The sequence below is a fragment of the Melospiza melodia genome, chromosome 6 (genome assembly GCF_035770615.1).
Source record: "Melospiza melodia melodia isolate bMelMel2 chromosome 6, bMelMel2.pri, whole genome shotgun sequence".
Classification (NCBI taxonomy): domain Eukaryota; kingdom Metazoa; phylum Chordata; class Aves; order Passeriformes; family Passerellidae; genus Melospiza; species Melospiza melodia.
The window spans coordinates 5,867,026-5,879,136 of NC_086199.1; the positions used below are offsets into that span (position 1 = coordinate 5,867,026).

General features: G+C 57.3%; 1 protein-coding gene across 1 annotated transcript; it reads right to left on the reverse strand.

Annotated features, from left to right (window-relative positions):
• Positions 1-7,946: 7,946 nt before the first annotated feature.
• SIX1 (SIX homeobox 1) lies at positions 7,947-10,874 on the reverse strand. The gene is made up of 2 exons (XM_063159747.1): positions 10,224-10,874; positions 7,947-9,274 (listed from the first exon to the last, which is right to left on the reverse strand). The coding sequence occupies exons 1-2, from the start codon at positions 10,781-10,783 to the stop codon at positions 8,986-8,988; spliced, it is 849 nt and encodes a 282-aa protein (XP_063015817.1). The 5' UTR covers positions 10,784-10,874; the 3' UTR covers positions 7,947-8,985.
• Positions 10,875-12,111: the final 1,237 nt, after the last annotated feature.

Below are 12,111 nucleotides of genomic sequence, written 5' to 3' on the forward strand. Positions count from 1 at the left end.
CAATGTTCACTCAGCAGGGTTTAAAACTTGTGAGCAGTCACTACACGGTGCTAAATGCTTAAAATAAACACAAATCTGTTTCAGGTGGTCAAGTATTGTCCTCATTCTGCTTCAGGGCACAGGATCCGAGCATCCCCCTCCCATCTGAGTGAAAGGAGGTTCCCTTTTCAGCATCACCGAGCAATCCCTTGCTGCATTTTTTCCTAATTTATTTTTTTTTCCTTGAGGAAAGGGATCCAACCAGCCCAGGTGCTGCGGCACAGGCCCCAAACCACGGCTTTTAGAACCACAATAGAGACAAAACCCGCTAAAAATCTACTTTTTACCTGCAAACAAGGGTCTGATCCTGCACACCTTGCTCCTGGGGATGGCTTATCAGGTGGCTTGTTCCGCACAGCGGCTCTATCAGGTGCATTTATCTCTCTGGGCACGTGTATATGCACAGGAGATGTTTATGGACTCTGTCTCCCGCTCATCATGGCCATTAATCACCCAAAACACCCTAAAAGCGGCGATGGCCGCTTCCATTGTGGCTCATGTGACTCTGATTTGAGGCTTTATCGCACCAGAGCTGCCAACCACAACTCCCCAGACCCCAAAAAAACCCCAAGCTGTTCTCACTGAAAACCAGCGAGGTTTGGAGCAGAGCCCGTCGCTTTCCTACCACGGCTTCAGGCAGCATTGGGGACACATTGTGTCGCGCCTTGGGGACACATTGCCCCAGCGCTGGTGGCCTTTGCTGGCATCGCTGCCACACCCAAACCCGCCCGGAGCCCCATCTCGGCTGAGTGACCGCGATCATATTTCCACATGAAAGTGCCCAGGTGGACAACCCGACTCCGGCTGGAATCCCTGCGGTTTCCATGTGCGGCGGGGAACAATCTTATCGGGCAGATCGCACGCAGAGATAGCGAGCCCCGGGCTGGGCTGGCACACGGGCGGATTGCCTCGGCCCTGGGGAAGGCTCTGCTCCCTTTCCAAACATTTGTTTGTTTTCCCCAGCGCGGGTTTCAGGTTCTCCCGGTGACCATCATCCCAGCTTCCCTTCCCTGCTCATTGTTTGGGCACCTCATGGATCACTGGGCGGGGGGTTCTGCTTAAATCCGGCTTCATCCCCCGGACCCTTGCATGTTGCCTTGAGAGATTTCTTGCAAATATTTTTATTTTTTCCCCATCTCCTTGTGGTCCTGCTGTGTTTGAAGATGGGGTGGCCCCTGTTTGGGCTGGGTGTGGTTTCCCCCTCCCTGGGCACACCATTTTGGCCTCTCTTCCCCTCCTGCCATCTCCTCTTTCAAACCTGGCAGCTGCGTGGGCACCTGCTCCCTGCTCACACAGGCAGAAGGATATATCTGTAATATTCAGGATATTCCCTTTCCCTGCCTCACCAGCGGCTACAGAACCCTGGCAGAGCCAAGGGATGAGGACAGAGAGGGGTCCTGGGCAAAGCCAAGCCCCCAAAATGTCACCCTGAGCATCCCAGGGGGTGCAGAGCCGGATTCAGGGCATGCGGGGACAGCCCATCCCCTCCTGCAGTGCCACCCCATCCATGCCATGCCCTGTGCCAGGACAGTCCCTGCTGTGGCAGGGGCTGAGTGCACTCATCAGACACCCATGAAGGGTTTCTGGGAGGTCCATTCCCTTCCCTTCCCTTCCCTTCCCTTCCCTTCCCTTCCCTTCCCTTCCCTTCCCTTCCCTTCCCTTCCCTTCCCTTCCCTTCCCTTCCCTTCCCTTCCCTTCCCTTCCCTTCCCTTCCCTTCCCTTCCCTTCCCTTCCCTTCCCTTCCCTTCCCTTCCCTTCCCTTCCCTCTCTCTGTTTTTCAGTATCTTGTCCCCAAAGCCTTCATCCTTTAGCAGTTCCCTAAACAAAACATTTCCTTGCTGCAGAAAGGAGAGGGAAGATCATTTTCTGCAGGGATCAGGAGGGTGTTCATGGCAGGGACTTTGTGGTAGCACTGCTGTGGTTCCATGAAAATCAGAAAATCAGAAAATGGAAAATCAGATTTGGCTCCTTTTGCCTCTTTTCCTTCTGGTTTGAAGGATTTCAACAAACCCCCCTTGTACTGGTTCCTTCAGATCTTCAGATCATGCAACATCACCTCTTTTTCTTATCTAGGGTAGATTAGCAAATTCAACACATCCACAAACCAGAAGGGAGCACTGTGATGAGCTGGTTGGACATTTGGTGTGGATCAAGGTGCTGAACACCTCCCTGAAATTCATCACCATCTGGGGGCTTGCTAATCCTCCATCCTAAACCCACCGTGTAGGGCCTTGATTCTCCTCCATCCTAAACCCTCCCAGCTGGGCCTGAGCTCAGCCCTGGGTGGGAGCAGGCTGCAGAGGGGTGTGGGGGTGACCAGCTGCTGACCATCCTCACCAGGACCATCACAGCTTTGGCCACAGCACTGTCCCGGGCTCCTGTGGGGTGATGCAGTCTCACAGGCCAGCAGAGAGCCCCCCAAAATCCCATTGCTAAACCTCTCCTCAGCCCAGCCCTGCCTGCTGGGGAGCTCAGGGCCAGGGCAGGGGTGGGGATCTCTGAGCAAGCCTCCTGCAGCTCTCCATCTTCAAGCCCTGCTTTGCCTTTGCTCTCCTGAGGGATTTTGAACACAGCCCAAGTCACCCTTGGGGCCTGGGGGGCTCAGGAGCAGATCCTGCACACAGGGGTGACAGATAACAGGGTGACAAGGGTGGCAGACACAGCTGGGGCAGCCCCAGGGGCCATCAGCCCCTTGGCCAGCCTGTTGTTCTGTCTGTCTGTCCACTCCAGCTGGCTCTGTGTCTCCTGGGAACAGCACAGCTCCAGCATCCCCCCCAAAAATAATCCCACCTCCCCATCAGCTCCTCCTTGGGTTTTGGAGAAGTTGCCTCTAAAAATAGAAATCCATAAAATCACAGAAGTGTGGGATGGTTTGGGTTGGAAGGGACTTTAAAGACCATCCCATGGGCAGAGACACCCTCCACTAAACCAGCACAAAAAAAAAATATATCACCGTGCAAGTCAGGGTTTGTCCTTCAGGAAATGTCCTTGCTCAGAGCCCCATCCAGCCTGGCCCTGAGCACTGCCAGGGCTGGGAGATCCCTCCAGGCTCAGGCAGGGGTGTGTGTCCAGCCTGGGCTGTCCCAGCCATGTCCTTCGTGTCCTTCCCTCCCTGCTCACCCAGCAGAGCTCCCTGGGGTGGCTGGAACAGGGCAGAGCATCCCCAGCCCAGATCCACCGGGCAGGGCAGCGCTGCAAACCCCCAGGGCTTGGATGCCACCACGTCAGGGGACAGAGCTGTCCCTGCCATGGGCACTGCTGAGCCTGCACAGCATTCCCAGCCCCTGCTCCTGCAGCTGCTGGCCATGAGATCCAAGCAGGATTCCTGGTAAATTCTTCACTTCCTTTGTGCCGGTGCCCCTGCCCAGCCTAGGAGGGCTCCCAGGAAGGGAACAGCAGTTTATAAACTGAGTTATTTCCCTCTTGAACTCTTTCTCTTCATGTTTTCCTGCCATCTCTCATAGAGAGACTTTAATTCCTTAAATACATCTCTGATTTGCCCTAGGATGGTGCTGCCCCTCTGTTGAATGAAGCTGCTCAGAGGCTGTGTCTGTCAGCATCCCTGGCACTGCCACAAAACCCCTCCTGTGCCCTCCTGGACAGAGCTGCAGGTCCCTGTGACACCCAGCACCCCTCACAGGGCAGTGGGAGCAGGGCTGGGGGACACAGGCTCCCTTTGGGGCTCAGCAGAAACACCCTGATAGTTTGCAGATGTGATTTCATTTTTCAATTGTTTCTAATTTTCATGGGCTGATTTTATTTTTTGTTTGGTGTGGTTGTTTTTTTGTTTTGTTTTGTTTTTTTTTTTTTTTAATTGGTTTTTTGGGTGGTTTTTTTCAGTTGTAGAAAAGAGACAATTTCTTCAGGGAGTGTTAGCCACAAGCCTCATTTGGCATTGTGTTTTAGTCAATTGGTTTTGTCTCCTACTAGGAATATTGTGTTACATAATGATAAGATGCAGTGGGTTATTATGGGGACTATAAAGGGAGGCAGTGTGGGAGTGCAGAGCACCAGCCCATCACCTGCCCTTGCTCTGACCTTCAGCAGCTCTGTCATCTCCCCAGGTCTCAGTTTCCCTCCCGTAAAACAGGGCTGATCCATGCTCCAGCCATTATCTTAAAAGCTCTTCCATCCTGAAGTCAGGAAAAGGAGAATTTTCCCCTTTTCTTCCATCCTGAGATGAAGGCATGAGGATTTCCACATGAAATCCATCTGGGTCTGAGCAGACACCAGAGCATCTCCATCCCTGCAGAGCTGGGCTGTGGATGAGAAGCTGAGACAGGGGTGAGAAGGAACCTCCCTGCCCACAGAGGTATTTTCCAAAAGCACTGGACAAATGAAAACAGGAAACCGTAATTGAACTAAATCTGCCTCTTTAACCTCATTATTAGGATTGGGATTATATGCTTCAGAGGAAGCTCAGCCTCTGTTTAAAACTTGAGGAGGTGTGGATGAATGGTACAAACCACAGGGAGAGAGGGAATGTTGCTGCACTAGGTGGAAAGTCCAGCTGGAAGGACAGACAGACAGACAGACAGGGTGGCCGGGATGGGGGCTCAGCCTGGTGCCCTCCTTTCAAGCAGAAGTTGGAGTGAGCACTAAAAACCTCTGTGGAACCTGGCAATTTGCTCTCTCTGCCTGAAGATTAAGGCAAATTTCCCTTCATTTCCATATTCAAAGCCTTGTCCCCACGCAGCTGGGAAGGACGGCAGGGTCTCGGGTTACTCCGTGCTCTGCCCCCAAGCCCTGCAGATCCGGCCTGGCCACCTCTGCCCTCCCCACACAGCACCTGGTGCCCTCAGAGAGCCTCAGCCCCAGCAGGAACAGCAAAATCCACCCCTGGACACGGATTGCCACAGCCAGGGTGTGCAAATTCTGTGTTCTGCTGCTGTTCACGGCGTGGGGCAGGCTGCTTGCACAGAGACCAATGTGCAGCAGTGTCACCCCTCTGCAAGCCCTTCCTTGGGTGCAAAATCACTGACAGCAAAGCACTTTGGGTGGGCAGACAGAGAGATTTTCCCCCTGTGCAGCACTCATGAGTGGAGAAAAGCAGGAGCAAGGGAGAAGCTCAGAGGTGAAGAGTTATCTCGGGGCGTGCGCTGTTTCTTTTACAGAGCCTGCAGATCCTGGAGCACTTCAGGAATAGTTAAACAGTTGTTAAATAGTGCTTTATCTTCAGGCTGGAGTACAGCAGAAGCAGCCACTGGCTGCCTAGTGACAGGCAGCTCCATCAAACACCTCCCCAGGAGAGAGGGGGTTGGGATGCCTTGGCCTAATCCTGACAGCTCCACACACCTGGACTCATTCCAGGTGCTGACATCCCCAAAAACCTGTGCTTAAAATGAAACTCTGGCTGTTCAGGCCTGGTTTGCAAAGACACAGAGCACAAATGTGCCACATTTTAGCTCTGGGCTCCTGGAATTGCAGCTGGGGATGTGCAAGCTTTAGGGAGCCAAGCCTGGAAATGTTGATTTAAATCCAAGGGCTGAGCGAGCGTCCACTCCTCACCAGCAGCTCCTGTGGAGGGTTTGCCAACACGTGAACCAGGATTGTGGGGGCAGAGAGTGGGATTTGGGGGGCTGGTGGGGAAGGGGATTGGCAGGAGATGGCAGCAGGACAGGGCAGAGCAGAGCTGTGGTTTGGGGACAGGACAGCGCTGGCTCAGCGTGACCCAGGAAATTAAACAAGGAGAGAGCAGGGGGCTGGCTGCCTTTCTCCTTGGGTATTTGCTTTTATACACTGAATTTCCTGCTTGGGGCGCCCCAGTGCACCCCACAGCCCTCCCCAGGCTGTCCCAAAGGTGGGGATGGGCTGGGGAGCACCAGTCTGCCCATCTGAATCCAACAGAGGAAGAAGCGCTTACGGTGGAGGTGACCTTTCTAAATCCCTGCTTTGGACAGACATTTCCAATAAGTGCTGGAGAAAAGCCTGCCAGTTCCAGCTTTCTCAGCCTGCTCTCCATTTTCCTTCCATCCTCTCCAGGCTGAATTTAATCCGAGAAGGTTCCTTTGAGCTTTTGTGTGTTGCTGGGGGAGATGTGGGCGCACGAGGGATCGCGTTACAACTTTCATTTCCTGAAATGTTTGAGGGAACATCCAGGGTTTTATCCACACATCAGGCAAAGTTGAGGGCTCGGATTTCAGGTCTTGTCACTCAGCTGTCACCAAACAAATGAGGCTCTCAGAGCTGGAGACGGGGAGAGCTACCTGCTATTCATGACCCCGAAAGCAGGTGATCACTCATGGGAAAAGCAGGTAGAATTAATCATTCTGCTGCTCTGTTTCCTCCCCTTTTTTGGCTGACCTGGACACAGTGTGAAATCTGTCCTGGGGGGTGAACGGGAGTGGGGAGGGGGCGAATTAACCCCTTCCTGCCGGTGGAAACACAAAGCAGAGCTCAGTGAGACGGAGCCTCAGGCTGCTCCCCGGGCTGGCCCTGCTGTGAAAAGCTTGCTGCGAGGTCAAACCTGATCGAGGAGAGCTCAGCAACCTGTGCCTGGCTCGGCTCCAGGGCCGCCCTGCTCCTACCTGACGGCTGGCTAGGGAGGTATTTCCAGGGGGATGCCCTCAGCACCCTCCATCCCTCCTTTCCACCTCCCACCTGTTGCCAACCTCTCCCTTTTGGGAAACGGAGAGCACGGGGTGGGAAGGGCTCTGAGGCTGGGGGGCCTGCGACTACCTGCGGGCTGCAGGTGTGTGCTGGAAAGGGGGATTTGGGCAAGGGGAGCATCCCATGGCACCTTCCCCAGCCTTCAACGACCAACCCTGTCCCTGCCTACACGCCTTTGAGCTGTTTGCTTTGAAAATACCTCCTGGTTTGGACTCCTTGCTTGGCTTTCCCGCATGCCGCGCAGGGCTGCGGCCCCGGGCGATATTTATCCTTCCTCTTCACCGAGCCCGCGGTTTGGGAAACAAACGGAGCCGGAGTTTGTCCATCCTCCAGGCGTGGAGCCCGCAGCTGCTGACCCTACAAACATCCTGCATTTCCCCGGGGGCTCCCCTTTTCTGCCCGAGGGACCGGAGCGGCTGCGCTGGATGGGACCCCCGGCAGGTGATGAAGGTCCCAAAAAGGGACAAGAGGATGAGCCCGGAGCGGGGGCACGGACTGTCCCCCAATGTCCCGCAATGTCCCGGCGGGTCAGGCAGCAGGAGCCGCCTCCTGTCCCCTTCCCCAGCCGGGCTGGGGGTCGCTGCACACCAAGAGAGGGGGCTTCGTGCTCCCCCGCAATTCCGGCTCCGCAGAGCAGCGCAAGCAGCTCTGTGCGCGGCATTTGCGCGCTGTGCCCTCGGTGCCACGCTGTGCCCGCCGGGCAGGAGGTCCCCCCTAACCCGGCCATGCCCCCCAAAGCATCGTGGGCACAGAAATCCCGGCGGGATCCGCTCCGGCTCCCCCGAGGGGCGGCAGGGAGCCCATCCCAGAGCCCCGGGGCGGCTCCCCCTCTGTCCCCGGAGCCCGGCGGGGTGACATTTATAAATAAATCCCATCTCCGCCGGGCACGGAGCCGCTGCCCGGCCCGGCCGCGGGTGGGATCCCCGCGGGGCTCCGCGCTGCGGATGGAGCGGGAGGGATGCGGGCGAGACCCTCCTGCAGAGGGTGACATTTCTCCATGGCCCGGGACCCCGAGCACAAACACGGCCGAGACTTAAATAAACACGCACTAAATGATGCAAAACGCCGACAGGGAGAACCGGCAGCGGCGAGGCCCCGACGGGGCGGGCCGGGCGCTCCCTCCCGGCCGGGTGCCCTGCTCTCAGGGGGCACAGCGGGCTCCAAGGCTCCTCTGTCCCCGTCCTTGCTCCCTTACCGAGGCACCGGCTCCTCCTCAGCTCCGCTGCAGCCCGTGGGGAAGGGGCGAGGGCGGGCAGAGGGGCACGGGCTCGCCCCTGCAAAGAAAAGCGCAGCCTGGGTGTTCTGCCATCAGCGTTGTTTAATTTAGACTGTTTAGGTACAATAGAAAATAAACCCGAAAGCACATGCGATTTTTGGTAACAAATACTCGAGACAGGCAGCGCCATCCGCGGGCTCTCTGCAAGCCGGAGGGCGGGCACGGGCGGGAGAAGGCAGCGGGGAACCGGCGGGGCACTTTGGGAGGAAATGGCCGTCGATTTTATTATTACTATTATTATCCTAATTTTTAGCCGCATCGATGCGTTTCACCGCCGAAGAGGAGAAAAGTGGGGGACGCGGGTCCACGGGAGCCCACTCAGTATCTGCCTCGCACGGCCGCGGTCAGACACAGGCACTTGGTAAAACTCTAATACTGCAGCTTTTGATACATTTTTTTCACTCCTTTTTCTTTCTTTTTTTTTTTTTTTTCTTTTTTTTTTCTGTATTTTTCTTTTTTTTTTTTAATTTAAACTAGATCGAAATCTTTTTGGTAAGGCTAAATATGAAAAATGTAAACGTAACTTCCCCTCCCTCCTCCCACTCGGCCACAGGGCTCGGTGCAGCGTTTCTCTCCCTCTGTCCCTGTCCCAGCTCCTCGGGGACCGGGCCAGGCAGCAGCAGCAGGGATGTGCCGGCCGACCCTGCCCCACGGCGCCCGCGGCATTTGTTTGGGTACAATCGGATCCAGCAGGGATTGGGGTTTTTATTTTCTTTCTTTTTTTTTTTTTTTTCCTTTTCCCTTTTTTTTTTTTTTTTTTTTTTTTTTTTTTGTAATTCCCGTTGGGACGATCTCCTTTGAGCTCCAAGGGCTGATGAGGGGTATTGCCGCTCTCTGCGTTTGGCTACGTGGAAAAAAACAATAATTAAAAAATCGTGGTGACAGTGGGAGACGCTGAGGGGGAACTGGAGCAAGAGCCGGTGTGGGGTTGTGTGAAAAGAGACGAGAGTCCCGTTAGCAATCAGCGGGTGACCTGTAAAACCGGGTGCTGTCCTCTATGTACAACCCAGAGCCTCTGTCCCCGAGCAGAACCTCCTCTCCCGATCCTCCGGCGAGGCCCTTTAGGATCCCAGATCCACCAGGCTGGACGTGAGGGGTCCCAGCAGCGAGTCCTGGAGCTGGTGGCCTTGCAGGCTGTGCGGGGTCTGGGATGCGGCCAAGCCGCTCAGGGAATAGCCGGAGCTCCTGGCGTGGCTGAGGTTCCCCTGCAAGAGCAGGACCGAGTTCTGATCCGGGCTTTGGGGAGGAGAAAACTCTTCCTCGGAGCTGGACATGAGCGGTTTGCTCCCGTCCAGAGGCGAGAGTTGGTTCGGTTTGTTGGTGGCCGCGTTGTTGTTTTCCGTGTTCTCTCTGAGGAAAGACAAAAAAAAAAAAAAAAAATTAAATTTGTATAAATAATCGCAGGACGGGGATGTTAGGGCGGGCACGAGGCGGCGGGGATGGGCATTGTGCTAATGCCCACCGTAAATCCTTCGCGTTTAGTTCCAGCGTGGGAGCAGATGCTTCTCAAGGGGGGAAAAACAATCCTAATAATTTCATAACGGATCGTCCCTATTTCTTTTACTACTCCTACAAATAAACACACCGAACAGCCCAATAATTTAGGTGAGGAGGAAGGGATTTTTTTTTTTTTTTGAGGGGCGGTTTTCCTTTCCTTTTAATTAAAAATGAAAGTGCGGCAAGGGGCCGAGCTGGGTGAGGGGTTTTCTCCAGGAGCCTCGGTGGCTGGAGGAGATTCCCTCCGTGGCTCTCGGTCTCCCCGGGCCGAGCGGCCGCCTCGCACCGAGGCCACCGTGTCGCCTCCGGGGTGGCCTCGGTACGGGCGGCCTGGCCAGCGCCTCCTCATCCCGATCTCCCTCTTCTTCCCCCGCCTCGCCATCCCGGAGCTGCATCTCCCTCCTCCTCCGAGCTCCAGAGCTGCCCTGCCCGACCCCGGCCGCGCAGGACCCGGCATCCCCGGCGCTCCCCGCATCGCTCCCGGCTCGCAAACAAAGGCGGCCGAGCGGCCTGGAACAGCACGGTGGGGGCTGCTTGCTGCCCCAGGGCAGGTGAGGACGAGTGAAAAACCCATTTGGAAGGGGAAAAGGCAACGCGGTTTACGAAAAAAAAAAAAAAAAAAAGAAAGGAAAAAAGCGTGGGGGGGGGGATTTGGGGATGGGAAGGGAACCGTGTGTTTTCGTGGCTCCGATCCCATCCGGCTCCGCGTACTCGCCGCGCTCCCGGAGCAGCTCCCGGGGCTCCCAAACGCCCCCCGCACGGTGGAGCAGGGGAAAAGCGGGGACCGGAGGGTGGCACGTACCTTTCCTTCGCCTCCGCCGCTCGGTCCCGCTGCCTTCTGTTCTTGAACCAGTTGCTGACCTGGGTGGTGGTGAGGCCGGTGGCTTCCGCCAGCTCCCGCTTCTCCCGGGGGGACGGGTAGGGGTTGTGGGCGTACCATTCCCGCAGCACGCCCCGGGATTTCTCCTTGAAGCAGTAGCTGGTTTCCTCGCCGTCCCAGATGGTGCGGGGCAAAGGGAATTTTCGGCGGACGCGGTATTTGCCGACGGCGCCCAAGGGTCTGCCCCGCAGCTTCTCGGCTTCCACGTAGTGCGCCTTCAGCCAGAGCTGCTGCAGCTTGGGGTGGTTGTGGGGCGAGAACTGGTGGCTCTCCAGGATCTTGTAGAGCTCGCGGAAGTTGCCGCGGTGGAAGGCCACCACCGCCTTGGCCTTGAGGACGCTCTCGTTCTTGTGCAGGTGGTCGCAGGCCGGCAGCGACCAGAGGAAGCGGCCCAGCCTCTCCAGGTTCCCCCCTTGCTGCAGCACCTCGCACACGCAGGCGACCTGCTCCTGCGTGAAGCCAAACGACGGCAGCATCGACATGGCCGAGCGCGGCGGCGGCCGCAGGACGGCGAGGAGAAAGAGGAGGAGGAGGACGAGGACGAGGAGGAGGAGGCGACGGGCACCCCGCGGGAGCGCGGCGGCGGAGGGGCGCGGGGTAGGCGCCCGCCGGGCCCGGGCCCGGAGCTGATCCTGATCCCGGTGCCGGTGCCGGTGCCGGCCCCAGAGCGGGGAGGCGCTGCGGCAGCCGAGGGCGGCGTGCGGGGCGAGCGGGGATGCTCGTCGCGGCGCCGGGGGGAACTTTGTCCCCGCTCCGCCGCCGCCGCGCTTAAAGCGCCCGAGCCCCCGCGCCGCGCTGATTGGGCACCCCCGGCCCGGCCCGGCCCAGCCCGGCCAGCCCAGCCCAGCCCAGCCCAGCCCAGCCCGGCCCGGCCCGGCGGGCAGAGCCTCGGCACGGGCGGGCGGGGCCTGGCGGCGGGGACACGGCCCCGGACACGGCCCCGGCCGCGGCTGCGCGTCCCTCCCGCCGCCGCCTGTGCGAGCGCCGCCGCCCCGGGCGCATCCCCGGGGAAGCCGCTGCCGCCCTCCGCTTGTCTTGCTTTCTTTTTTTCTTTCTTTCTTTCTTTCTTTCTTCCATCTTTTTTTTTTTTTTTTCCGCCCCAAAACTCCTGCCCCCCGCCCGCCCGCTGCCAAAGCAGCCCAAAGTATTTAATTACCTTCGAGCTGGGGATGAATAAATAATGCAATAACGCTTTGGTGAGGAGCTGAATAAGGCGCGGGGCCCGTGCGCCCCTTCCTGCCCCGGGGGGGCCCGGCGGGTCGGGGCAGCCCCGAGCAGACCCCGGGCAGCAGCGCTGCACCCACCGGCGGCGCTTTAATTAGCCTAATCCTCATTTGCACACCCCCGCTCGAAAGCAATTATTTAAAAAATTAGAAAACAATTAGGCTCCCTAAGCAAAGATAATCTATTGTCAGCAGGGAGGTGAGGACAATGCGGTGAGATAAGGGCAGGGCGCGGGGGGCCGGGGGTGTCTTTATGGCTGTATTTATCTTTGATTAGATAAGTCGAAGCCCGTATTTTAAGCACACTCCAGCTCGCTTTGGATTCAGGAATGAGTTCGTTCCGCGGGTGCTAAGAGCCATCGCGGGGCTCTTTAAAACCTGTTTGTCCTCACTAAGACAGTCGGATTTATTTGACCTACCAAGTCGGATTTATTTGCGTTCACTGCTCCGAGGGAAGGGGAGCCCGCTCCGGCAGCGGGGCTGGGAGCCGGGGCGCTCCCTGCCCGTTCCCTGCTCATTCCCTGCTCGTTCCCTGCCCGTTCCTGCCCGTTCCCTGCTCGTTCCCTGCCCGTTCCCTGCCCATTCCC

Coding starts and splice junctions, on each gene's coding strand:
- SIX1 (XM_063159747.1), bottom strand. CDS start 10,783: ATGTCGATGCTGCCGTCGTTTGGCTTCACGCAGGAGCAGGTCGCCTGC. Junction 9,275..10,223: donor GCGGCGGAGGCGAAGGAAAG/GTACGTGCCACC, acceptor GTCTTTCCTCAG/AGAGAACACGGAAAACAACA.